Source organism: Phalacrocorax aristotelis, chromosome 5 (genome assembly GCF_949628215.1).
Source record: "Phalacrocorax aristotelis chromosome 5, bGulAri2.1, whole genome shotgun sequence".
NCBI classification, from domain to species: Eukaryota; Metazoa; Chordata; class Aves; order Suliformes; family Phalacrocoracidae; genus Phalacrocorax; species Phalacrocorax aristotelis.
This window is the reverse complement of record NC_134280.1, coordinates 17,322,527-17,348,580: the sequence shown is the minus strand read 5'-3', so window position 1 is coordinate 17,348,580 and position 26,054 is coordinate 17,322,527. Positions and strand designations below refer to the sequence as shown.

The 26,054-nt window shown below is 52.3% G+C and overlaps 1 protein-coding gene across 1 annotated transcript; it reads left to right on the top strand.

Moving 5' to 3' along the window:
- The first annotated feature begins 1,959 nt into the window (after positions 1 to 1,959).
- Positions 1,960 to 23,618, top strand: IGFBP5 (insulin like growth factor binding protein 5). Its single transcript, XM_075093131.1, has 4 exons — positions 1,960 to 3,025; positions 21,596 to 21,822; positions 21,999 to 22,118; positions 22,502 to 23,618. Exons 1-4 carry the CDS (start codon positions 2,695 to 2,697, stop codon positions 22,631 to 22,633), a joined length of 810 nt encoding a protein of 269 aa, XP_074949232.1. The 5' UTR covers positions 1,960 to 2,694; the 3' UTR covers positions 22,634 to 23,618.
- Positions 23,619 to 26,054: the final 2,436 nt, after the last annotated feature.

The window sequence follows — 26,054 nt, the reverse complement described above, 5'->3', positions numbered from 1 at the left end:
AACCTCTTGGTAAAAAGAAAAGAAAAAAACACCTTAGAAATGTGGATTTCTTTTTTAAAAAGGAGTGGGGAGGACAGGAGTGAGTTGATCTTTATTACAGAGTCTACATGGGGCAGGAAGGCAGTAAAAGAAGGAACACCTGAGAGGTGCAAAAAAAGCCTTACACTTGGAAATTTTGGAGAAGAAGGAGTTAATGCTTTTAAGCAACCATCCGACCTCTTTCCATAGATAAGGGTGCATTCTAGTGGCAAAATCCAAGCAATGCAGCTGCATAGATGACTGATCTAAAAAGAAACCTGGGGAACATGAGGCTTTGGAGGAGTGTGTGCATATGTGGAAGGGGGGCTGACTTGAATCGCATGAAAACCTCACCCAGAATTAGCTGATCCCTTTTAATTTCCCACTCCCCTGGTAGATAACCCTGTGTTTGTGAGCAAACTCCCACCCCTTTGCTCAGCCATTCCTCCCCGCTGGATTCAGCTCTCCTTCTGCTCCAGGTGTAACATCCCGGTGCACAGCTGCCTGGGCAGGCCACGGGGCTGCACACTGCAATTTTGGAGATTCCCTTCACCATGCTTCCAGTTTCCCATTCCTAGCAATGAATGAGCACTGAGGGAGGCAAGTGTGAAGGACCATGGCCTGGAGAGCTGTAACCCTTAGGAATGCAGCGGTGGAACAAAAGACAACAAAATGCAAGCTGTCCAGGCCAGAGGATGAGCACTACAAAGTGCCTTTTTTTTTTTTTTTTTTCCTTCTCGCTCCCCACTTTGTGCAGGGCAAGAGGCAGAAGAAGAATAAGCTAAAACGTGCAAATTGGACTTCACATGGCAAAATTCCCCGTGTTCTCTGGCATGCCCTAAGCAACAGCGAACTTCTCCAAAGAGGAATCTAACACAGTTCTTACAAGCAGCCCAGCCCTCCCTCCTGCTCACTGTCCAGCTGCATTAACCCTTGCTGTTTGGGGATGTCAGGGGCACGCCCTGGCACTGGGCAAAGCCTCCCAGTGTTTCTACCCCTGGCCCAAGGGCAGAGGGGCAGGCAAGGAGAGCTGGGCACCCTGTGCACACAAAGGCTCCTTCCCAGACCAGGGCAAGCAAGAGTGGCTCCCTGGTGCGCATCCAGCTGTCTCCCTAGTGCGCTCACCTTTGGAGCTGATGGGAAGGTGTGTGCACCAGCTCCCTCCTCCCTGAGGGTCCCCAGCCCACCAGCTGCCCAGGCAGCGGATGGGGGTCCCTGCCCTACCAGCACAGGGTACAGTGTGCAGGATCAGGCCCTGCTAACACAATCCCCCTCTTTCCTCCCCAAACTCAGAGCCCTGATCTCTCCCTCCCAGACTCCCTGCAGCCCAGGCTGCCGTGCAACCCATATGCAATCCCTTTTCTCCATTTTTTTTGCTTAAACCGTGGAGATCTGAGCTCCCCCCCCCCCCGCCCCGCCGCCCCCCGATTCCCCTTCCCCCTCCTCCTCCTCCCCTTGTCTCGCCTCATAATATTATCCTTGATCACTGCCCGGGGTTTGAAGCCCAGAAGTCAGAAGCTGTGCACCCCACCCCCACCGGCTCGAGTGTTCACTGATAGGGCCCTCGCTGCTGGCACCTAGTCAAGCTGAGGTGTCATTGGGATCTCAAATTGCAGCTAGGGGCTGGCAGGCAGCCAGAGGCAGTCTATTTAAAAGACAGCCTGTTCTGCAGTATTCAGTCTCTTTAGAAACTTCTCCAGGGGAAAAGTGTTGGGAGATCTACAAAGTGGATTTTTTTTTTCCCTCTATTTTCTTTTTTTTTTTCCCCTTCCCCGTTTTTTACTGCTCCTCTGCAGACTTTGCAACAAAACACTCCAACTTTGCAGAAAACTTTTTTCTTTTTTTTTTTTTTGCCTTTTTTTGGCTTCTTTTCCGCTTTTTTTTTTTTTTTTTTTTTTTTGCCTTTGCAAATCTTGGAAGAGGAAAGCAGGAGGGTTGAACAGAGCCGATCGAAACACAACTTTGCTTCATACCAAGCTTCCCAGCAGCTCGCTGCGTCGGGAGAGACTTTCTCCTCCTGCAGAAGAAGAGAGAGGGAAGGGGAGCTTTGCGTCCCCTCTTCCTTCTCCTGCGGTTTTTCCCCCCCTCTTGACTGCTTTGATGCATTAATAGCAGGACACTGGTTTTCAAGGAACTCCGCTCCCTTCCCAACCTGCCTCCTCCCAGCCCTTTGGGAAGACTTGAGAGTGTGTGTGTGTGCGTGCGAGTGTGTGAAATCGCCGTCCCACCTCCCCAAACCCCCCTGCTCCCCCACGCCTCCCCCTGCAACCTGTAGGCTGTGCAACCCCTGCAGGCTTTTCTCTCTTTCCCCCCTTCTTCCCTCCCCCTCTTTTTGCGCTCCCGCAGATCGCGGTGCGAATCCCCCCTCTCGAGGCGAGAAAAAGCTGAAAGAGGGAGAAAAAGGGAAAGAAAAAAAAAAAGACAAAGCAAACCTAGACGCCCCCCCGCTCCCACCGCCAAAAGAAAAGCAGGAGGGTCGCGCACCCCGAGAAAAAAAACCCGGAGTGGGGCGCCTGCAAGAGGGGCTTCGCTCCCCGACCCTTTTCTTTTTTGAAATTTTTTCATTTTTTTAATTTTTTTGCCCCCCGAAGGGGCAAGCGGAAGGCAAGCGCCGCCCGCCGCCCGCCCCCCGCCGGCGGCAGCCCCCGCGCCCCGACCCGCAGCATCCCCGCCGCGATGCTGCTGCGGCTCCTGGTGCTGCTGGGCGCCTGCCCGGGGCTGTCGCGCTGCCTGGGCTCCTTCGTGCAGTGCGAGCCCTGCGACGGCAAGGCGCTGTCGCTCTGCCCGCCGCCGCCGCTGGGCTGCGAGCTGGTGAAGGAGCCGGGCTGCGGCTGCTGCCTCACCTGCGCCCTGCCCGCCGGCCAGCCCTGCGGCGTCTACACCGAGCGCTGCGCCCGCGGGCTGCGCTGCCTCCCGCGCCAGGGCGAGGAGAAGCCGCTGCACGCCCTGCTCCACGGCACCGCCGTCTGCCTCAGCGAGAAGAGCTACCGCGAGCAAGCCAAGGCCGGTGAGTGACCCCCGCTTCTCCCATCCCCATCTTTCCCGGATGCTTTGCCGCCTTGCCGGCTCCCTTCCCATCTTTCCCCCTGCTTTTTCCAGCCCACCACCATCTCCCGGCTGCTTTCCCCCCTCTTTCCGGGTGCTTTTCCATGCCCCTCCGCTTGCTTTTCCGCCTTTCCGGCTCTCTTTCCATCTTTCCGCTCGCTTTTCTACTCCCTCCCACTGGCTACTCTTCCCTGCCCTCCCCCCCCCCAACCCCTTCTACTGCTTTCCCACCCTTCCGGCTGCTTTTCTATCTTCCCAGGTGCTCTTCCATGCCCCCCGCTTGCTTTTCTGCCTTCCCGGCTACTTTTCCATCTTTCCGTCTGCCTTTCCATCCCCACCCTCCCCAGCTGCTCTTCCACCCCCCTCCCCATGTGCTTTTCTGCCTTCCCGGCTGCTCTTCCATTCCCTTCCACCACCACCAGCTGCTTTTCCATCTTTCTGGCTGCTTTTACATCTTTCTGCCTGATTTTTATCTCACACACACATATACACACTCCTTCTGCTTTTCCATCTTTCCATTTCCCCATTCCTTCTCCTCCCCACCTCCTCTACCAGCAGCTTTCCCAAGCCCCTTGGTTGCTTTTCTTCTTTTCCAGCTTCTTCCCCACCACCACCACTTCCGCTACCTGCTCTGCCATCCCCCTATTGCTTTTCCACCTTTCCAGCTACTTTTTCATCTTTCCAGCTGCTCTTACACACACACCCCCCAGATGCTTTTCCATCTTTCTGGCTAATCTTCCATCCCCCCCAGGATGCTTTTCCATCTTTGCGGGTACCCTTCCATCCCCCTCGCTGTTCTTCCATGCCCCCTGCTGCTGTTCCCATCCTTCTTTCCATCCATGCCCTGGTCGAACCTCCTGTTGCATCATCTCACAGCCTCCCCCACCCCACCGCCCCCTTCCATCATCACCTCTGGGTTGTTCCATCCCCAATGGAAAGCTTTTCTGCCGTCACCTCCCAGATGCACCCTCTTAGTCACAGCTGCATCCCGGTCCTTCCCCAGTTGCATCCTTTACGTCTTCCCTTCATCCCTCTCTTCACCCTCTCCCTGATCCCTTTGCCTCACCATATCCTCCACGTTGCTCTGGGGCCTGAGCTGGCCTCTGCTCCTTGGGATACAGGGGCGGGCAGGGCACCTCCTTGCAACCATCTGCCCCATCCCCAAAGTCCTCAGCCCCCCCCAGGTTTGTTGCTCGGCCTCTGGCTTTCTCCTCCTGATCATTGCAGCCTGCTCCTCCTGGCTGCCCACTGCTGGACGTCTTTGTTGGACAATGGGTTTTAGCCCAGGGAGGTGCAGGTGCATTAGGGACAGGGAATCTTTGAAAACAAAAAATAATGATGCTGTTGCTAACAATCAGAAGGAATAGGTTAAAAGCAAGCATGAAGGCTGGCGTGGAAGCAGCAGTGCAAAGCCAAGCTTCTGAAATGTTTGCACCTTGCACGTGACAAAAGCACGAAAGAAAGCGCTCCTTCAGTTTGGCACGCATTAAACTTCCATTTCTGGATTCTGTAGCTGATGCAAGGACACTTTCCCTATATGCTTCCAAATACTCTGTATTTCTGCCACAGTGTGAAAGGGAGGCAGGGAGGATGTCTGCACATCCAGGGGACCAGGGAACCACTTGGCAAAAAAAAACCCAGAAGCAAGCCCCCCACTTTTTGTTGGTCCATGAAAAAGTCGTTTGTGCTGGTTAGCAAGCTTCTGCTTATACCCACGCAATGGGAATCCATTTGTCCTTTCTAGCACCTAATAAATCTTGATGATTTTATTATTTTTCCCCTTTGCTGCTTGCAGGCAGTGGTTTGTGTTGCTACGCTCCATCCTTCAGAGCAAAACCAGATTTTGTGTGCATAACTTCCTCCCTCCCTCAAATGACAACAAATGTCAAAACTCCCTTAAAATCAGCCAGAAACAGCAAAGCTGAGCTTGATTTTCTGAAGGGGAGCTGGAAGGTGCAAGGCCTGGGAGGGCATCTGCACAGGGAGTGGAGGGTGAAGCCAGGAGCTGCGTTCCTGCTGTGGAGCCCAGGAAGCCGGGCAATAACCCACTGGCAGCAGAGCTATGCGAAGTATCCCGGAGCGCGTCATCCCCGGTGTTTATTTACTCTGTGCGTGTGTGTGCATGGCTGGGGGCAGGCAGTGTGGTCGGGAAGGCAAAGCTATGCAGCCAAAATGCGGCAGCGGCTGGGAGAGTGGGGCCGAGGGTGCCCCATGCAGACCGAAGGCACCCAAAAAAGCCTTGGTGCTTGGCTCCTAGCATGTATCTCCTTTCGTTCCACCTGCCTTGCCCTTCCCAAGGAAACTGGGTCTTTGGCAGGTGCTTTGCATGAAAACTTTGGCCAGTACCCTCATAATACCTCTGCTTTTGGTTTTCTTGGGATGAGGAACACGTGTTGAATGAACAAGGAGAGGGACAGGAAAGAAGTTGCAGGTTTGCTGCAAAACCAACCCCTTGGCACTACCTGCACTTCCAGTTTGGACTCCCCAAGCGCCGCAGGGGGCTCTTTTTGGCGGGTTTTGTTCACAGCCAGGAGATGAGCCTGGATTGGAGAGGCTGCTGCAGGAAGCCGCGGGAGACTGGCAGGCTCCTCTTGAGATTTGCGCGATTGCAAAAAAGAAATAAAAAATAAATCAGGAATTCCTGAGGATGGGAGAGGGAAAAAACTCTCTTGGCATTTGACTGGTAGCGTGTGAGAACAAAGTATATTTTCATAGGCGTGTTTCTAAGCAACAGGGCAAGGAAAGAAATGAAGTTTGACTTGAACTTTCTGGCCTCTGCCAGTTTGGCCAGCAGTGAAGGGACTGTGTACTGGGGAAGCTGGCCTGGCCCTCCGATCTATCAACGACCAAAATTGGCCCTGAGCTGCAAACCGCCGAGAAAGAATCAGCACTCTGCAAAATAAACTGTGTGACAGCAGCAAGGACTAGATCAAACTGCATTTCTATCTATTTCTGCTCTTGTGCTGGCGGAGTTTAAAATCGCAGATGCTTTCCTCCTTATATTCGAGGTGGAAACATTACAAGCGGTATTGCAAGAGCCCAAGCCTGGGAGGCTGGGCTTGGCTCTCCTGTAGACCAGATGTCTTGCCTGGGAACAAGATGCTCCCAGGTACCGTGCCTCAGTTTCCTCATCTGTAAACTGGGCACAGCAGTACTGAGAAACGCTGGAGCTGCTGGGCAGGATGTGCTCCTGGTTTGCTGAGAGGTCGGAAATGAAAGCAAGTGTGGGATTAAAGAGCTTTGGTAAGGCTCATTTTAAGTAGACGGATGTGTAGGTACTGACAGGATGGTCCCTGCAGTCCTTCCTGGCACAACAGTCAGATACCATCCTTTACTGAAAGCCAAACATCACGGCTGTAATTGACTGTTCCTGGTAAAAAACCATGAATGGGCTTCATTTATGGCAGAGGCTGCAGGATTCTGGGTTTTCTCTGTTTTGTTTAGGTTTCTTTTGAAATACACCACGTCTTTCCATTTTTCTCCCCTGCGCTCCCGCCAGACTTCCTCCTGCTGAGACAGCAAGGTCAGGCCAAGCACCGGGGAGCGGAGGGCACAGATTGGAGCCTGCTGTCCTAAAAAGGCTTGTGGAAAAACAAAGGTTGTCAAATATTTCCTTCGCCTCTCTCAGTCCTGCTCTCTTTCTAGAAAGCAAGCAAGGCTTGGCAAGTTTCCTCACGAAACCGTGAGCCAACGATAACCAGGAGGGGAAAGGGGGGGTGGAGAATTAGCCCTAAGAAAATCATCTTTGCTGCGTCAGCTGGAAGTAGGCAGAGGAGGAGTGCTGCCGAGCCCAAGTTTCCTGCAGCTCATGTTCGGTGCAGTCCTTTATCCCTCCTCGGCATATTCCCTCCACCCCATTTCTCCTTCCCGTTCAGGAATGAGGGGCGTCAGGGGCGAGTGATGGGACGCAATGGGGCAGGTGGGCAGCCCCGCTCTGAGGTCCAGGGTGAGGGTGAGGGTTAGGGCAGGGGTCGTGGGAGCGGGGCGCTTGGGACGCGCTGGCTTGTGAACATGTGTCGCTCGGGGAGGGACCCGGCTGGTGCTGAGCGGCAGGTCCTTTGTGCAAAGCAGCTCTCGAACTGTCAAGGCAAAAGCTAGTAGCAACAGGCCTGCAAACGCTCGGATCCGAAACAGGAAAATCTCCATTTTTCTTTTGATCTGAAGTTTCAACAACAATAACAATATTTAAAAAAAAAAAAAAAAGGGTGAAATCCATCAGGTGCCAGCAAGAGAGCTGGGTTTCTGCAGTGTGTGTGTTCAGGGGAGGGAGGGATGGGGTGGTTCAAACAGGAAAGGAGGGGCCTTGGCTGGAAAGATTTTTCGGCAGCCTGGTTCCTACAGAAGGAGCGAGAATATTGAGTAGTTGATACAAACGAAATTCCTGCTGGGTGCCAGCAGAGTTCACCGGAGAAAAGACGTGGCTCTGTGCGTGCGTGTGTGCGCGCGTGCATGCGTGAGTGATAGGGCTGGTCTGGAGTGCTGTGAACGGAGGGAGCCCCTCCAGAGCCTGTACTGCTGCCATGGAGAATGGGCTGGCCTTAAATGGGAGCCTCTGCAAACTTGAGGGATGCTGGAGGAAGGCTGTGTGCCTCCTCATGTCATTTAAGCACCAGCATCCTGTGCCCAGATGACTGTCGCAGCTTTGGCACGTTGGTGGCACGAGCACAGTCGTGTGCGACTGGAAGCATTTGCATGACTGAGGGGTGAGGTGTCCCGTCAGGCTCTGAAGATAGGGGTAGGAGAGCTTGGGATAGCCCCTGGTTTCTTCTGGTTGCATAGTTTGGCACACATATGTCAGGGCTGCCGGGGAGGAAGGAGAGGAGGAGAAGCAGCGAGCGGGCGCTGCCTCGCACGCAGTGCGGTGCTCTGCTTCCTCCTAACGTCTGCTGGAAGTTTTACCCATGCTGGGTTGAAAGGCAGCACAGATGTAGGAGCAGCTGGGGGAGCTGTTATAGCGGTGGCAGTTCCCAGTGCTCTTCACCCAAACTGGAAAGCCTGGGAGCAGTCTGGGAAGCGGGGCAGGAACCTCAGCCCTTCCTAGGCTTGTCCTCCTCTGCTGAGAGGGGCGAGCCACTAAGAACAGTTGCAGCTCATTTCACCTGTGCTAAGTCACAGGGGAGATAAAAGGGCCCACAGCACAGCAAATCCTGCCTACCTTTTTACCAAGCACTTAGTAGTGCAAATTCAAGGTCAGACATAAATAAAAGCCGAATTTGGCTGGAACACACCTGCCCCTCGATGTGGGCTGCAGAGCAGCGGGATTAATACGCACAAGGAAAATATGCATGTGAGCATATGCACACATGTACCCATGTTCACACGCCCACGCATGCCTGCACAAACATCTAATGTGTGCAAACACACACACGGAGCATTTTTGGCTCTGGGGGCAGAATGGTTTCCAGGCAACACACACAGACCTCTCCTAGATGCAGTGGTTCTGCTTATGACTGGCACATCAGTATTTTGCCATCAAGATCAGATATTGGCATACAGACCAGCCTACCCTGTCCTCCCACTGAGGGCTGAGAAATGAGGTACAGCAGGTGAGCATATCAAACAAGGGGAGGCAAGGAAGGAGAGAGAGGCAAGATATTCCTCCCAGCCAGCTGTGTGGATCTGAACTCAGCCCCTGTGCTTGGAGGTGGGTTGTATTTTCTGGATGGACTAGGTCTATGTTAGTTAAATACCCCAAGAGATATCCCAGTGAAGGTGCGGATAGGTTGTGACTTGCAGAGGGGCAGCTGATCCTCCCACTGCATGCCAGGGCTGGAGGACACGCTGGCGGGCAGCGGTGCCTGGTGGCATCGGTAGAGAAGATGGCATCAGGGGCACTGAGTGTGCTGGTACCCTGCAAACTTCTCTTTGCCTAGGCAGCAACTGACCTTTGGGAGACTGGGAAAGAACAACTGAATTGCGGAAAGATGGCAAATTTGCTGAAATGTGGCAAGCTGAGGGCAGGAGGTACAACCTCCAGCGTTGAGAAGGAGGAAGCAGCAGGATTTGAATGCATGGTGCATGCAGAGGTCAGACATGATCCAAAGAGTCTGCCCTGGGTGAACTCACTGGCAGCCAGCATAATAACCGTGTAGTCATTTGTAAGGAGATTTTTTTGCAGGTAAAAAGATAGATATTATCTGTTTATCCTCAGGACAGGTGTAGGCAAAAGCATGAGGAGGCTATGCTGGCAAGGAGAGGGAACCCTGGCCTGTGTGCTGCTATCCTCCAAGACCTGGACCCCCCAGGTCCATTTAGCAAGAGCCTCCATGCTGGGTCTCCCTGGGGCGATGTGCAGGGCTGCCCGTGGGTCTCAGAGTGGGGTGGCTGCTCTGCCAGCGCTCCTGGACCCTGGGGCTGCCTATCTGAGATCATTGAGCACAGGTCACGCTTGATGCCTCTGCCCAACCAGGAAGGATCACATTGCGTCTGGTGATGAAGGAATGAAGTCCCTCACCCTCTCACCACTCAACCACCATGAAACAGTCTCTATTCCTTCAGCTGTGTAGCCAAGGCAACTCTCAGCAAGATGTTGTTTTGGGGGTGGCTCTTTGATGCTAGCGATCTGAGGGGACCCCTCAGTGTTCATGCCAGTCCACAGCTCTCAGTTAATCCCAGCAGAAGCCAGAGTAATGTGTTTGCAGAAATTTGGGACTCCTGGGGAACGTAGGAAATTTGCTCTCGAGGAAGATGTTTCTCAGTATGTTTTGGTGGATCTCCTTTCTGTTTATGATGTTTCCAGGACAAGTACGCTAATCCATGTCTTTTAGCCATCAGCTTCTGGCTGAGAAATCACACCTGCCTTAAGCTATGCCCGCAGGAAGGTCTAAGCCTCCCTGGCTGGAGAGAGACTCTGGTCAACAGGCTAAACTTCGAGGAGGCATTTCAAATTTATGCCTGTGGAGTCAGTGGGTACTTATTGTGTGTGTCTGCATAAAGCCTTGCTCTCACTATTGCCCTCATTCTCCAGACCCCTCTGATATTCCTATAGTTTTCCCCTGTGCCTCCACCATTTTGGTACTGCCTTTTTCAGAGAGAATGTGAAAATGGGGTGTCAATACCCCCCACAGCAAACTGGCACATCCTATTAGCCTGGCAGGGCTTGATCCTGCAAGATGCTGAGCACCTTCTCGCTAAGCCGAGAGCATCATAGGCTTTCAGGCACCTAATCCTCTTCGTGGGAGCCAGCTACCTCAATCGTCAAAGGACTGTGAGGCCAAAGTGAAGATGCTGTTGGCTTCAGTAGGATTGGAAAGCTCTTAGCAGCTGCCTGCCTTGAGGGTTGTTATTGCAGTTTGGTTTGTTTGCTTGTTGGATGGACACAGCTGGCTCACTGATGGAGGTAACTGTTTTGTTGATGGAGATAACTGGTCTGATTGCTATTTAAGGGCAAGAAGGTAATCCTGACAGATAACTTAAGGAAAAGATCCCCTAGCTAAACAAGAGAGGGAACGTATCTTAAAGGTAACTTTGGGGGCAAAGTTGGCCAATAGTCATACTTCTTTTTGTAGAAAACCAGTAGAAATATTTTCTTTTTCCAAATTCAGATGGGATTCATCCTCGGAAGACAATTAAATCAACAGATCCATTTATTATTCATGCTTAAGAAACCAGATGTTATGTCTAATCAGACTAATGATGAAAACCTAGTGATTAAATAAGCCAGTGAACAACTATGGAACATGGCTTTCACTTTTTGATTTAAAGGAGATGCTGGAAAACAAAAAAAAGTTTTACTAGGGAGGGACTGCATGTCTTATACCTGTCCAGCAGTCAATTATGGTGCTGCCACAGCCACATATATGTCTTAATACATCTTAATAATGTCTAAACACAAAGCAACATACAGTCACTTTGCTTTCACTTGTGATTCCTGCTTTCCTGAAGAAATAGCAGAAATGGGTGAAATTTTACTGCATCATTTCATAACCATTTCAGTGTTCAGTTATTTGGTTTTGTAATAGCGGAGGTGGCTTGAGGTTGCAGGAGAAACAATGAAGTGCAACAGGGATTTTATCATTCCAGAAAGGCTCCGGACCTGTAGCAAAGGGTGATCAGTTGTCTCTCTTGGAGTTTTAGACCCCAGAATGGAGGTCTGCATCCTTTGCTCCATCAAGTGACCCGTGGTATTTTTTTAACATTGAAAAGCATCTTTGCATCATGTTGGACCAAAGGGAACTGGTTAGTGTATGCAATGGTATGGTGTGCGGAGGGAAATGGCCAGGAGAGGCAAGAGTCATCCATTAAGGTCAAGCTTGGACAAGTTTCTTCTTATCAGTACTGTCAGGGCGAGAACATCAAACTTCTGGTACTTTTTTGTGGTACTGCTTAGGTGGACTGGGAGATTAAATAATGGCCAGGCCTACTCCAGGAGAAGGCTTTATGAAAGGAGGAGCCATTAAGAAAGTAGAAGGGAGTCCTGAGAGGAGAGGTGGAAATCTCCTCACTTGGAGCTCATAAAAGTCAGGTCAGACGGTGCATGTGACAATATGTCATCTGGTGTGGACACAGAGATGAGCAATGGATGACCTCACAGATTTTTTCCATCTGGTTTAAGGCAGAGCTGTGAAAGTCAGGCTGAAAGCCTAGAAATTAATCCAGGCTAGGCTGGAGGTTGTAGTCACAGCTGCATGCCTGAAATACTTGTGGTGTTGGACCAGTTCTGACACAGGTGCATCTCCAGACTCCACCTGATGTGCCTTCACCTCTCTCAGGGGCGGGAAAAGGGTTTGACTTTCTTGGCTCTTCCAGTTACTGGCTGCTGTTGAGGCTGACAGAGACCCTCAATAACATAAGTGAGGATGGATCTTGTGATGGAGACCACCAGCCTCCAGTGGGAGCAGCATCTCCCAGATCCAGTTCCAGTAGGCCAGTTGTTAAAAGCTTCTGCCTGGTAGGAAACTAAATCATATTCAAAACCCTGACTAAAAGGCAAAAGCCACTTTCATCCATAAGTAGGCCAGAAAGCTTAGCATAAACTGTGGTAGCAACATCTGTGGTAGGACATCCTCCTCTCAGGATCATCTTCTTTAATATGGAGGTTTCCTCTTAATTGCACATTGTTCTCAGGGTAAAATGCTACAATATCCACAGTGATGTTCCAGCTTCTGATGGCCGCCAGCAACACTTCCTCGTTATGGTTCTCTTTCTAAGGCCTTCTTAGCACCTGGCTCTACTATGATTTGTCACGTTTGGGTTTCAGTGATCAAAATAGAGTCACTGTCCTGGCAGCATCCTGCTTTCAAGTCCAGGTTTCCTGACATCTTGTGTATATTGACACCTACCTTTTGGAGACAGGCCCCACATAGTCCAAGGGGGCAAAGCTACCTACTCTTTCTCCCTAGTGACATTTCCTCCACCACTGCTGTTGAGATACCTCCATCCAAAAAAGTCCTCCTTGTCCCCTTATTTCTCATACAATAATGATAGCTGATGGATGCTATTAGGCTTCTCTTCCAATCTGTCACACCTCCTTCATTCCTAAAGACATACCTCGTGGCCAGATGAGCAGTTCACACCCTTTTGTTTTCATTCAGAAGACCTGAAAATATGATTGTTTTCTAGGAAGGGTTTTTCTGTCTTTGCCACAGATAAACCCCATGGAGAAACTGCTGGTAAACAGTTAAGCAATGCTTCTCAGGAGCTACTTTAGATTTTCCTCACTTTTACTGTCAGTTAGGTAGAGACTGTCATGCAGTCTTCTTCCCTGACTTTCCTTCTTTGCTCTTTTCTGCTCTTAGTTCCTTGGCAGCCTGGTGGGTTTTTTGCCACCTTTATTACAACTGATGGAACCTGCAGCTAGGGTGGCTTTGTTGGAAAAGACGCAAGACTAAGAAAGACTGAATGATTTAATCTTTTCCAGGAAGGAAAAATATGTCTTGGTCACTATGATATTGAAAGATGATTTATTTAGATTTCTCTGGGTCATTCCTCAGTTTAACTCAGCTTTTTCTGCAGTTTCAGCATATGGAATGGTGAACATCTGTAGTCTCCAGATGACATGAAGGAAATATGCTTTATCTTCCTATCATCAGTGCATCAGCAACAGGAGCTTCTTGATGTAAATCTAATCCTGAAATACTTCCTTCCCCTCCACTTGCCAGCTCAGTTCCCTGGAAGATAACTTTGTTCAGGAAATGTCAGGCTGATACAAGCAACTATTTAGAAACATAATGCCTGCAATTTTGCAAGATGGCGCACGTTGGAATAATTTAATTGTAATGGATGGATGCATGTTCATCGTCTTACTGGAGGGAGAAACTCTGGAAAGTTTCGCAGCTCTTTTACTGGTTAGACATTCTGTGTTCCCCCTTGCACCAAAGAGTTGTTGCTGGGATCCCCAAGTCTCTGGCCACACTCCCTGTCTGCCACAGGCCCAGACCTTCACCTGAACTTCCTGTGTCCTATATATGCATTGCTAGCTCCCAAGCCTCTGCTGAGAACTCATCATAGCCAGATTTAGGAGCTCTCTGGAGGGAAGGAGACAGGTCAAAGACAACAGTGAGTCCTTGCTTGTACATCCCAGGTCAGAACCATCCCAGCTCTCCAGCTGATGCCCAAGCTTGGCTCTTCAGCCCAGCATAGATGCTTGGAGCCTGCTGAACTAACAGCTAGCAACATCTAGGGGAGGAGCTTACATCATGGTGCTCCCCATCTCTAAACCTGCTTTTCTCCTTGCTCTAGAGAGTTGCTTCCAGGGAGTTTTATTTTGTGGCTGCAGCAAGGAAGGGCAGCTCAGGAAAGTATCATTTGGCACACAGCAATGCGGAGCCTTCCTTACGGTTTAAGTTCCCATAGCCGTACCTCTCTTACCTCCGCGGCACTTGCTGGCACTGCGGAGAAGTGGTGCTGACCCAGAGATCAGTTCCTACAGATAGGCCCTGTGCTTCCAGAGCAGATGAAAACACAAGCTGGTTCCTTTGAGAGTTCCTCTCCCACACGCTGAGCTGCATTTCTCCCCCATCCAGCTCTGTATGATGACACCGAGGTCATCAGGATGATCATCTCCCTTTCCCATGAATCCTATGTGAACCTGGGGGCAGCCCAAGCACCTGATATTCATGCTCTGCAGGTGAGCCCTGGCTGATGCAGCAGAATCTGCATCCACAGGTTTCTGCTGAGGAGACAAAAATCTCCTGAGAAAGAGCTGGTCTTCCTGGCTAGTTCAGCAAAGCCCAAACAATAACATTAAAAAAACCCAGCCACAGTATAGCACATCCCTCTGCCATCTATCCCCACTCTCTGAGGCTTTCCAGTTATTCCTGAGCTGTCCCCAAGCATCACACTGGGCCTTGGCTTAATAAAATGAAGATAAATCTTAACCTAGATTTGAGTCCTTCCCATCCCCTGGTTGCATTTCCATCTCTTCTCTGAGCTTGGTCCCACTGATCCTTATCCTTCTCTTTAAATGTGTCTCTGTGGGGCAAGAGTGATGTCCCAGCAACTTTCACCGTGCTGTCACAGGGATTTAAGGTACTGGGATACCCCAGAGCTCTCTTCCAAAAGCTTGTGTGGCTTTTGGGCAGTGGACTATTTGGACTCTGATCATATGTCTTTGGTAGCCGACTGGCCATGGTGGGGCAAAGTGCGTGTTTTTGTGGGTGCTCAACGACGCTTTGACTGCTAAAGACTTCCTTCCACGCTCTGCAGATCACAAAGGTGATATGCTGCCTTTGGAAGCCATTGAGGTACCTAATTCCCAGTGAAGGAAATAGGGTCTGTGTTTTCTTACTATTGCTCCTGTGCCTGTAAAACAGTTTGGCACTGCCACTCATGAGAGCTGCACCACAGGCTACAAGGGAATCTGCACTGGGATTTATCTTTCTTAACTTCAGACCTTTGGAGGCCTAAGTGAGACCATTGGAGTCACAGGAAGAGAAAGTGGAGCCTCCTGAGATATGTTGCTCCACCCTAAAATCAACACCCAAGCCAAATGATGGGGCTGGTCACGATTTGGAGGGTGCAGCATCTCTGCAATGATTTAGACGTGGAGTTGAGCCATCCAGCGAAGCTCCAACACCTCTCTGTTAGTGGACAGGCGTTATTTGACACAGGCCTGTTGCGCTTTGCTGTGACTTGGGGGAGGTGGGGTGACAGTCCAAGCTGGGCTGCTATTTTTCTGTCCTTGGTGTGTAGTGTCTCTTCCCAGTCTCTCATCTCCTCCAAGCATCACCAGCATGCTCCCTCACCAGTCCCCACCAGGCTGGCCGCACCGGCTGCTGTAGAGTCACCACCAAAGCACAAAAGTTCGTCGAAAGTCCAAGGCACATTGCAGCTGGCTCTGCAGCAGCCAACGCCCTGGGGTAGCAGAGGGACTGGCCAGAGCCTACATCCCCGGCCCTGGCTGCTCCTCCTCTGGTGGGTGCCAGACGGCCTCGGGCTGGGCGGCTGCCTGAGATCACTGCCTGACTTCACTGGGGCGGTGGTCTGGAGCAGTGACCCCAGCCCCAGGCATCGTGCCTGAGCAGGCTCTGCTGCCCACCGCTGCAGGGCTGTGATGAGGGGCTGGGGGTTGCTCACCACCACATTAGGGGGTTGTGTCTGCAATAGGAACATAAATGAGCTGTTTTTCACTAGGGCGGTGAAAGCTCCCTTCTGTCTGTGCTGATCCCGGCAGCCTCCAGGGAGCTCAGGAATGCTTTTGCTCAGTTGTGCTCCCCAGCTGCCAAAGGGCGCGAGATGAGATGACCGTCCTCACTCTGCATCCCTTCCCTGCCTGCATTATCCCTTCCCTGCCTGCATTTTGGGAATGCAAACACAGAGGCCATCCCTGTGTGCTGACCAGGAGGGAGGGATTTTTTTTTTTCCCTGTCATGGTCACAGGTGCAAGTCCAGGCTGGGGAGGAACCTGCCTGCCCATCCCAGGAGGTTTCAGTGTAGGTCAGGCACGTCTACCCCTCTGGAGTGGGGACAAATGGGGAGGGCAGCTGGAGGAAATGCACAATGGAGGCTTTTACCAGCCAGGGACCTGAGCACAGATGTCCTGTGTAAGACCCAATATGAAGAAAAATAGGTACATCTCTAACGTGATTTGCAAGTGCAAAAGCTGTTTTCAGGGACAGCACCAATGTTCCTCCTCTCCCAGCCACCAGGAGCCAGCAACTGCTTTGCATTGCCCAGCAAGAACCAGTACCATAAAGGATGGGGGAGGAAGGAGAAATGGGAGGATCCCATCCCTCTGGTAGGTACAGGGAAGAAGACAAAGATTGATTTCAGCAATCATTGCCTCTGCCTGCATGTGCGTGTAAAGTCCAGCAGAAAGACGTAAGAAGCTGGCGTGGGCCTGGGCAGATAATGAAGCCGCTGTAGATAGGAGTCTGCAGCTGTTTGTGCTGGGGACCTGTTGTTATGGGTGAAGCGTGGAGGGAGTGTACAGATCTGGCTGATTAGTGCTTTGGGGTCCCAATCGATGGGAACTGCAGAAAAATCCCTCCCTCTCTCCCCCAGCCTCTCCTGTAAATTTTTTCCCTTCTCTATCGCCAGTGTTTGCTGCCTAGGTGTCTGATCCCAAAATGTTGTCCCTCCTGCCAGGAAGAAAGTCAGGGTGTCAGAGATCACCCAGCTAGGCTTGGAAAATGCCGCGTTGTTGTAAGCAGCAATGGGACAGAAACTGGGGTGTGTAAAGATAGCTGCCACCAGGGCCCAAAATCAATAGGAGCCCATTGTCAAAGCAGGGTGGGGGATCACTTGTAAAGTCCTGTAGCTAAGGATATTTCTTTCATGGGAACACTGGAAGGTGGCTCTTCATCCTGGGGTTAATCCTCCTCCGGTGGAGAGCACAGACATTGTGCACTGTTGCACCGTGCTGTATAGTGGGCAACGCTCACTGCTCTCTCAGCAGTGATGTTTTGGCCCTGGGTAATATAATCCTTAATTTCCATCTTGCAGTGAGCACCTCTGAACAGAGGTCGCCAAGTCTGGGGTCAAAGGAAGGACTGGGCAACTTCTCAAGGTGACATTTGCTGTCGTTCCTATGCCAGAGGTTTAACTGAGATCCCCATTAAGTCTTTCTCCGACACCTTCCTGCTTACGTGGTGTATTATGCTAATGCTCATGCTGTAAATAATGATAATAATCAAGAGGACTGTTTAGCAAGGTTGTGCTATGGTTGTGCTTGTCCTTAGGGGCATGTCGCTTTTTTTTGGGTGTCTGAACAGGACAGCAAGTCCTCTAGCAGTGCGCTGTGGATGTAACGAGCACGGATCATTAGCAGCAGTGGTCAATAGATGCTTTTCCTACCTTCCTGCCAGAAACTGATGAAAATGTGTTACGAAAATTCAAGCCTCCTAACCATTTGGAACAAGCTTCCTGCTTCTCTCTGTAATGTCAGCAAGCAGGGAGGTGGTGTTCCCACACACCCCACACCCACATGTGTACACACACCCACACCCTCCCCCCGTGGGGACCTCACACATGTCTGGAGGCCAGAAGCACCCCGGCTGGGTTTTGGCCTAGGTGCAGGAAGGCGCACAGGCTTCTCTGGGTGATGCCTGTCACGGACAGCAGGCAGCTGGACAGGAGCAATTTGCAGCTTCTCCGAAACTGTGTCTGGTATTTTGCTACTCTGTGTCCCTTCTGCAGGGGCAGGGGGAAAGGATTGGAAATGCCTCCTGCTAGGCAGCTCCCTCCGGCCAGCCTGGAGCAGGGAGAGGGCACTAAGCCCTCAGCTCTAGGGCAGAGGACAGCCCATGCTCTGCTGTGGCTATATTCTGCTTCCCAGGGCTTATGGGAGCCTGCATGAATTAGGACATCAACACACAGGTCTTCTGGCCTGACTTCTGTCAGGAGCATCTCCAGATGCTCACCCCTCTTTCCCAGGGTCTTCAATGGGCACCACAGCATTAGACCAGCCATGAAGCCTTTGGGTGGCTCTAAGTTTAGTTCAGTCTCCTGCCTAGGCTGTAGGATCAACATCCCCTTGAGATGGCTACAGCCCAGGTCTTGCCTCCAGGCTAGTCAGGCATCCTCGACTTGGCCAGCAATGTCATTCTTCTGTGTGGCCAGTGAGCCTGGGACCTCTGCTGAAAGGTCACCTCCTCCTGAGGAGTGGGGAAAAAGGATGGAGATGTTAGAGCCACTCACCTCCTGCTTCCCACTGTCCCCCAGCTGGGGACATGGTGAGTAGGGCCTTCCTGCCTATGCCTTGTGCCCATAGTTGAATTAAGGAGATGCAGCATGCTCTTCTGCAAACAGCTACCTGCCTGAAACCCAGTCACTGGGTTGGCAAGGCAGATGGGAGTAGGAGGGAAGGGGCTGTGCAGCCGGCCAGATCCTGACAGCGAGGGAGAAGGAACTCCAGCCTCCTTCCTGAGTCTCAGACAGGCACAATTAAGGCTCATTCAGGGAAATTGGGCATTGCTTCTGCTGGGGTCTCCTTGGGAGCAGAGGTGCAGTGGTGACTGCTGCCTGCCATGAAACAGCCCCAGGGAGGCAGATGGAAGTTCATGAATGAGCTGGTGCGTGAGGCTGGGCAGGCAGGTGCAGGGACTCTGGAGATGCTGATGTGGGTGTCTGGTCCCAGCTGCAGCAGGCGGCTGCAGGTTGATGTGGATGAGCCAGCCAGGAGGCAAAATGGGCAGCCTGCATGGGTGCTCTGCCTTTCTTGCATTGGCACCAGGAATGACCATCACCAGCTGCCCAGACCTTGTCAGGAGTTTGTGTGTCAGAGACCTCTGCCCTTCAGTTTGTCAAAATTGTCAGGTTGGTATCAAATTAGGGCACAGGTAGTTGAGTGTATGAGCAGGGACTGCTTCAGCTTTGTTGCTGAAGAAAATTAGGCTATAAAAAACACCAGAGGGTGGAGGAAAGGGTCCCTTCAAGGCATCCATGGGGCTTTCACTGGGAAATAAAGACCCAAACTGGACACCACTGCTGAGCAGCAGATGGAGGAGTCCCAACACAGCCATCCCTTGTCATATTGCTACTTGAGCAGGGACCCGTGCATGCCAGGGAGGGCAAAGGGGATCAGCTCCAGGTGCTTTTTCAACCCTGCAGCCAGCAGTGGAGTTAGGCTGGGAGCTGGGCAGCTGTCAGTGAACACCAGCTCTCAGGTCCCTCTGCAGAGCTCTGGGCTGCTATGACTCCCATCTCCCCTTGCGAAAAGGGCCCCATGTTAGTCCCCAGCTTCCATCCCGCTCTGGCTGGCTGGCAGCTTGCAGAAAGCAGAGAAATAAGGTGTTTGCAGAGGCTGAAGCTGCTGACCATATGAGCAGGCTGAGCCGCTGCAAACACCCATTGCACTGCGAGTACCAGGGACTGGACACCCCGTGCTGTTTTTCTGACTGAATCCTTGGTGCCTTGTCCTATTTGTTTGTTATTTTAGGTTTGCCCAGGTAGCTGTGCCTCTGATATTTGTTATTGCAGAGGTAATGAGCTGTGCCCCTCTTGCGTTATTGTAGGGTTGCCTGCGCCAGTGTGAATCCTCCTCTCCGCTTAATTACCATAGGGCAGCCGAGGGAGATGCCCTGCCTCTGCCATGTTCGGCCCTGGCAGTCAGTGCCAGAGGGGATTCCTGAGACAGATCACAGCGTGTTTCATTGCTGTGGAAAGGGCTTAGTCACTGCAGATGTCTCTGGTCTCCTTTCAGACCTCGGATTGCCGCAACATCTTTGTGGCAAAGTATATTCTTCTACTGCACCTTGTACAGTGTCATTTCCTGGGGGACAAGGTCACGCCCAATTTAATCAATTTCTTCCCTGTCCCTTGTCTGTCATCCCCTTATAATAGAGGAACCTCATCCTGCGGGGGCCTTTGAGTCCTGCAGCAAGACAAAAAACCCCAAACATACGAGCATCATGTGGCAAAATAGCAAGAGAATCCCATCCTGCGGATATGTGCGAGTCCTTGGGATAGTCCACGGGGTTATTTACCTTGCTCTGGGCAGTTAGGAGGGTGCTGAGTCTGGGATGCTGTCCCAGCTCTGTTCTTGTGGAAAGAGAAAAAAATGCTGCTGCTTTAATAAATAAGTGGCTGTGGAAAACTTTCCAGTTTTGCTGGGGGAGGGCGGGTCTGCCTTGGCAAGGAGGGAGGGGAGGCTGGCAGCCGTGGCAGGCTTGGGTGCCGAGCGACCAGCCTGTCCCCTCGGCCGCCTCCAAGGCCACCCCGCCGGGGGCGCGTGTGGCAGGCCGGTGCTGCCATCTGCCGCTGAGCAGCGCCTCTGTCCCCCCGCGCCGGGCTGCCCTCCCTGGGCCCTGCTGGGGCCGAGCCATCCTTCTTCCCCCGGGGGTGCACCTGGGCTCCAGGGAGCAGCTGGGCTGCAGGGAGACTCCTGTTTGCCTTGCTGAGGGGGGCGGTTTATCCACTTTTATTTTGATACCGAGCCTTTCTCTTTTCTTCCAACAGTGATGTTGCAAGGAGGGGCAAAACTGGTGCCCTGCGATCTTCACCATGGGGTTGCAGGCGGGGATGGGCCAGGTTCTCTGGCATCGAAGTCATGGGAGACAGAGTGCAGGGAGGGTTTTCAGCCACTGATGCTTCTCCTTCCACCACAGTGGGTTCCCCTGTGCCTGCCTGCTGGCCCTGGCACAAACCTGGCATCAGTGCAGTGCTGGGAACCAGGGACTGGGAGACCAGGAGCCTCAGGAGCCTTAAACTCTGTTCAGATTTAGTCCAGAAATAACCCTTTTTCACTCCAGTGGCTGTACTAAATGTCACAAGTCATCTAAGTTTAGACTTTCACCAGCTCTCTCCTATATATAACCATGCAGGGCTCCTGACTGCATCCTGCCGGCACAGGTCACGCTGGGGCAAGGCAGGGGGTGTATAGGAAGGCGACTGCCATGGGCAGAGCCTAAATGTGCACCTCCCTTGCTCTCGGTACTATCGGTGGCAGCTACGGTCAGGCAGCACTGCTCGGCAGCATTACCCTGGGCTTTGCCAGCTGCTCAGTGGGTGCCAGCGAATGGGAGCTGGTTCGGTCCTGTGAGCGTGGGGCTGCAGACCGAGGACCTTGGAGATCCCAGCACTTGTCGTCTGCATCTTTGGCATCATTGCTGAAGTGTCTGCCCAACCACGTGGTGGCTTTGCTGTGGGATTGACCTTGACTTCGGAGTTGTTTGGAGTTGTCTCATCTTTGAGTATCCCTGACTTTTACTCTTGCATCTGCAAAGAGGGGTGGGGTGTGAATTTGTCACAATCCTCTCACCATGGCTAAAGAGGGGCTTCTCTGCCACATTTTGTGTGTCATCTGGTCCTTTCTGGGTTTGGGGTAACCAGCCCACCAGTCCTTCTCCACTGACGCACTACAAACGATGATGGCCTTGTATGTAGGACCCCATCCTGACCCCCAGTTCCTCCGTGCTCTCAGTCACCTTCCTGTCCTGAGCTTGGGGGTCACACAAAAGTCATGCCAAGTCCCACACAGTGGGGTAAAGCCAGAGCTGTAGGCAGCAGCTGGGAAGACGATTTCTCTGGTCATTTGTTCCCATCCTGCCTGGTGCAAAGATGTCCTCTGGGGTTGGACAGGAGGCTCGCTGTGCAAAAGCAAGCCCCAGTCAGCTCATGGAGACCTGACAGTTTGGTACTCCCTCCCTTCCAGAACGGGAGTCCCGAGAGCATGAGGAACCAACCACATCAGAGATGACAGAGGAGACCTACCCACCAAAGTCCTACCGGCCCAAGCATGGGCGCCTCTCCGAGCTCAAGGCTGAGGCCCTGAAGAAGGACCGCCGGAAGAAGCTGACCCTGGCCAAGTTCGTGGGCATGGCAGAGAACACGGCGCACCCCCGTGTCGTCATCCCTGAGCTCCGGCAAGAGTTTGAGCTGGTGGGTGCCTTTGCCTTCCCTTTGTGGAGCGCCCATAGGCAGGGGGTGTGGGAGGGCTTTGCCTCTCTTGGGAGTGGGTGCCAGTGGCAGGGGACGGGGGACCTGGGGCCATTTGCATCTGTAGGCTTGCTGCAGGGTGCTCTCCTTCTCATGCTCCATCTTCTCCCTGCTTGCAGGGCCCCTGCCGCAGGCACATGGAGGCTTCCCTGCAGGAGCTCAAGAGCAGCCAGCGGATGGTCCCCCGTGCTGTCCACCTCCCCAACTGCGACCGAAAAGGCTTCTACAAGAGGAAGCAGGTAAGAAAGAGCCCCACAGAGGGATGCTTCCCACCCAGGGAGGGTCTGCTGCCCTGGAAAGAATAGAGGTTCTGCTGAGCTGGTGGGGGGGTTGCTGTGAGCATCTGCAGGCACAGCTGGTGGTGGGTGGCCTTGCTGATGGCTGCAAGTGCCATCTGGCCTGAGGCAAGCATCCTGAAGGAGCTGGTGTGGGAGGAGGAAAAGTCAGAGAACACTGGGCATAGATGGACATGTCCTGAAAGCAGAGAGCTGGGTTCTACCCAGGGAATTGCATCGCTGGGGTGAAAAGGGCAAAGCGCAGGGCTGATCCTGATCCCAGTGTGACAGAGCTACACAGTGTCTGGTGGCAAGCTCCTGATCTCTGCCCTTGGGTGTCTCCCCAGTGCAAGCCCTCCCGAGGCCGGAAGCGTGGGTTGTGTTGGTGCGTGGACAAATATGGCATGAAGCTGCCGGGGACTGACTACCTGAGTGGAGACCTGCAGTGCCACGCGTTCGACAGCAGCAACGTGGAGTGAATTTGCATCCCCTCCCTCTGCCCCATCACTACCTACCCAGGCTCCCTTCCTCCCGCCCCTCTGCACCTCCCCGCGCCCCGGGACTCCGATTCCTTTCATCTCATGTAAGAAGGAAAAAAGAAAGGAAAAGAAAAAAGAGAAAGGAAAGGAAAGAAAAGAAAAAAGAGAAAGGAAGAAAAAAGAAAAAAGAGAAAGGGAAATAGGGAAATAAAGGAAAAAAGGAAAAGAAAGAAAAAACAAAAGAAAGAAAGGAAAAGGAAAGAAAGGAAAAAGGAAAAAGGAAAAAGGAGAAAAGAAAAGAAAAGAAAAGAAAAGAAAAGAAAAGAAAAGAAAAGAAAAGAAAAGAAAAGAAAAGAAAAGAAAAGAAAAGAAAAGAAAAGAAAAGAAAAGAAAAGAAAAGAAAAGAAAAGAAAAGAAAAAGAGGAAAAAACCCTGAAGAAACTGAGGACTCGGAATCTACAGCAGCCTCTTGACAACAAGGATTCAGCAAGGAAAGGACAGAGCCAGAGACAAACCAGCCCCGGCCGCTCCGCCATCCTGCGCCTCTCCCCGACGCCACCTGTGCCCCCCTGCTGCAAGCAGAGGCCACCCCAGTGTAGGAAGCTCTCCGAGTTGGTGATTTTCCAGTACGGGTTTCGGGTGGGTTCTTTTTTTGGGGGTTGGGTTTTTTTTTTTTGGGTTAGCCAGCCATTTTCTAAAGGGTCTCGAGAGAAAACTTTGTGGCCACCAGTGTTCCCTCTCCTCGCTGCAGTCCTCTGGAGTCTCCTCCCCACATTGCTGGGACTCACATGAGTTGATTTGATTTGTCTTCAGTCTCAAACAACCACCCTGGATCCAGGCAGATTTTGATACGTCGGGAGAGGGAGTGGGACTGCTGGCTTCGTGTCTAGAGATGAGCCGGGGAGGGGAACACAGCTCCTGCAACAGCATGACTACCCCCCACCCCCACCCCCCCAAAATATTTGTGGACTTCAAAAGGAAATAATCCAAAAAGGAAAGATATCCTTCTCCATCCAGTTCCTCTCAAATGGGAGGTCAGAAATCTTTTTTGGACAAGCAGGACTCTGACTGTTGTCCATCCAAGTGTGGAACCGTTTGTTGCCTGCGTGCGTGTGCATGTGTGTGAGCGTGTGTGTGCACGGACGTGGCTTTTCCTCCTTGAAAAACTTCACCGTGAAACCTGCAATCTGGAGGGCTTAACTGTAAGGAGGGGGAGAGATGCTGCCCCTTCCTAAAAAATAATAATGACCTGCCAGACTAAGCACAGGAGCAGAGATATGGAGGAGTATCAGTGCCTGTGGGATCAGGGCCCTGCTGACGCCAAGGGCTGCATCCAAGCCGATGCCGCAGATACTCCATCGCTGTCCAGACTGAAGCATCCCTACATCGGTACAGGAGGATTGGGGCCAAAACATTTCACCACCCTTTGCTGCCATGAGGAAAAACAACTATGGAGTTTGGGGGTTTGGTTTTTTTTTTTTTTCTTCATAGCCAAAAAAGTGGTTTGCTCCAGGGGAAAAAAAAACCAAACCTACACTTTGTTTTGTCTTGGATTTTTGTTAAGGCTGGTTTATAGCCTTCCCCATGGGTAGGAAAATGCTGGTCTCCATCTTTTTACATTGAGTATACTGTTCACATTGCCACGGCTGATTTCTGCCATCCTGCAGTAAGATCCTGTGACGGGCCCTCACCTTTAACCTGGGATCCAGCTCTTTGTTGAGTGACAGCAGCCACCATGCTGCGGAGACCCGCTGACTCAGGCATGCTGGACAGCTCTCAGTTGCCTTCCTGGCTTTTGTTGTTTTTAATTTTTACATTCAATTTTGGGACTGTTGCCTCTCATTTCCCCATGACAAGGGTCTCCAGGATGTTGGTGCTCAGAGGAGAACCTGCAGTGAAGGGAAGGAAGGAAAGGAAAGTGAGCCGTGGGGTCTGGGTGCTGCAGTCCCAGTGGGCAGACACACACCCACCAGGGACCACATCCCACAGATGCAGCTGGAGGTGGCAGCCAGCACTGCCCAAAGGACACGGCTGATCTCGGGGAAGGTTTCTGCACCCCAAAGCCCCTTTGAGCATGATGGAGCTGGACAGGGAGGAAAGGGGGTCCACAGCACCACTGGGTCCCCACCAGCGGGGACTAGACAAGAGGGATTCAACAGCAAGAGGCTCTGGCAGAGGCTCTTCTCCATCATGGATTGGGCATCCTCATATCCTCGCATGGCATGGCATCACTCCCCTGAGCACTCTGCAGGCCCCCCCCACCAGGACACTTGCCCCAGTTGAGGGCAGGACTGGACACCCCACAGTTATTTCCCCTGGAGTTATGGTGGGGATGAGTTTCGCTGATGGACTTCCATTGAGACCTGGTGGTGCATGTTTGGAGCCGGGGGCGAGGTGTCCTCCCTTGCCAAAAAGAAGGGGGTGCCACCAAATGCACATCTGTCCCCCCAAAAAAACCTGCAGGAGCAGGGTGACCCCTGCATTGCTGGAGGGGAGGACAATGGATGTTGGGGCCAAGGGAGGGACCCCTCTGGGGTCTGCAGGGCTGATGGAGCAGGGTCAGTTTGACAAGGGTGGGGGGTTAATGGTACGGTGAAGTTGGGGTGAAGAGTGGGGTAAAGAAGGCAGGTGGAGGAGAAGCCTGTGCGAACCCCAAGGGCCACAGGTCACCATTGTCACCACTGTCTCCCATCTTCTCCACTCACCGATCCCTGTGCAAAACCTCCCGACTCTTATAGGCCAGTACCACCTTCCCCAGGACCCTTCCCTCCTTCTCTCTCCACCTTTCTTGCTTTTTTGTTTGTTTGTTTGTTCGTTTTGTTGTTTGATTTCCCAAAACTTGAAAGCCTTTGGCTGCAGAGAAAGGAGACATGCTGCTGGGGTGGAATGGGAGCAGGCAGAGAAACAGCAGCTCCCCACAGACCTTGTCTTTTGGGGCTGATGCTTTTGCAGGGTGAGGGTCAGCTCACAGGGGATGCAGCCCAACTGGGGGCCTGGTAGTGGTCTCATGATGTAGCTACCACAGTGACACTGGGAGGGGGACAAACGGTGCTTCCCTGACCTCCCCTTACAAAGTGAGTCTTAGCCATGGCCCCTAGAGCCCAGCATACCAAAATCAGTCCCACACAGCCTCCTTCCCACATCCAGCGCTGGGACGGCACCACCTGTCCTGTCCCCACCAGCCTGGGGGAAGGAGGATTTGAGGATGAGGCTGCACCACCTTGCCCCACCCCAAGCCACCTCAGCTTCCAGGATGGCACCGAGCAACCCCCTGGCCACCCGATCCCTCGAGGCTCCCCAACAGGACGAGGCTGTTCGCAGGCTGCACTAATATTTAGGACTGGGGTTGGGCTGGAGGTGAAAGTGGCTTCAGGAAGGGTTGGCAGTGACGAGGTGCTTTCATTCTCAGCACCCAGCAGCA

Excerpts from the sequence above, each read along its gene's own strand:
- IGFBP5 (XM_075093131.1), top strand. The coding sequence starts at position 2,695 with ATGCTGCTGCGGCTCCTGGTGCTGCTGGGCGCCTGCCCGGGGCTGTCG. Across the intron at positions 3,026-21,595 it reads CCGCGAGCAAGCCAAGGCCG|AACGGGAGTCCCGAGAGCAT; the intron begins GTGAGTGACCCC and ends CCTCCCTTCCAG. Across the intron at positions 21,823-21,998 it reads TCCGGCAAGAGTTTGAGCTG|GGCCCCTGCCGCAGGCACAT; the intron begins GTGGGTGCCTTT and ends CCCTGCTTGCAG.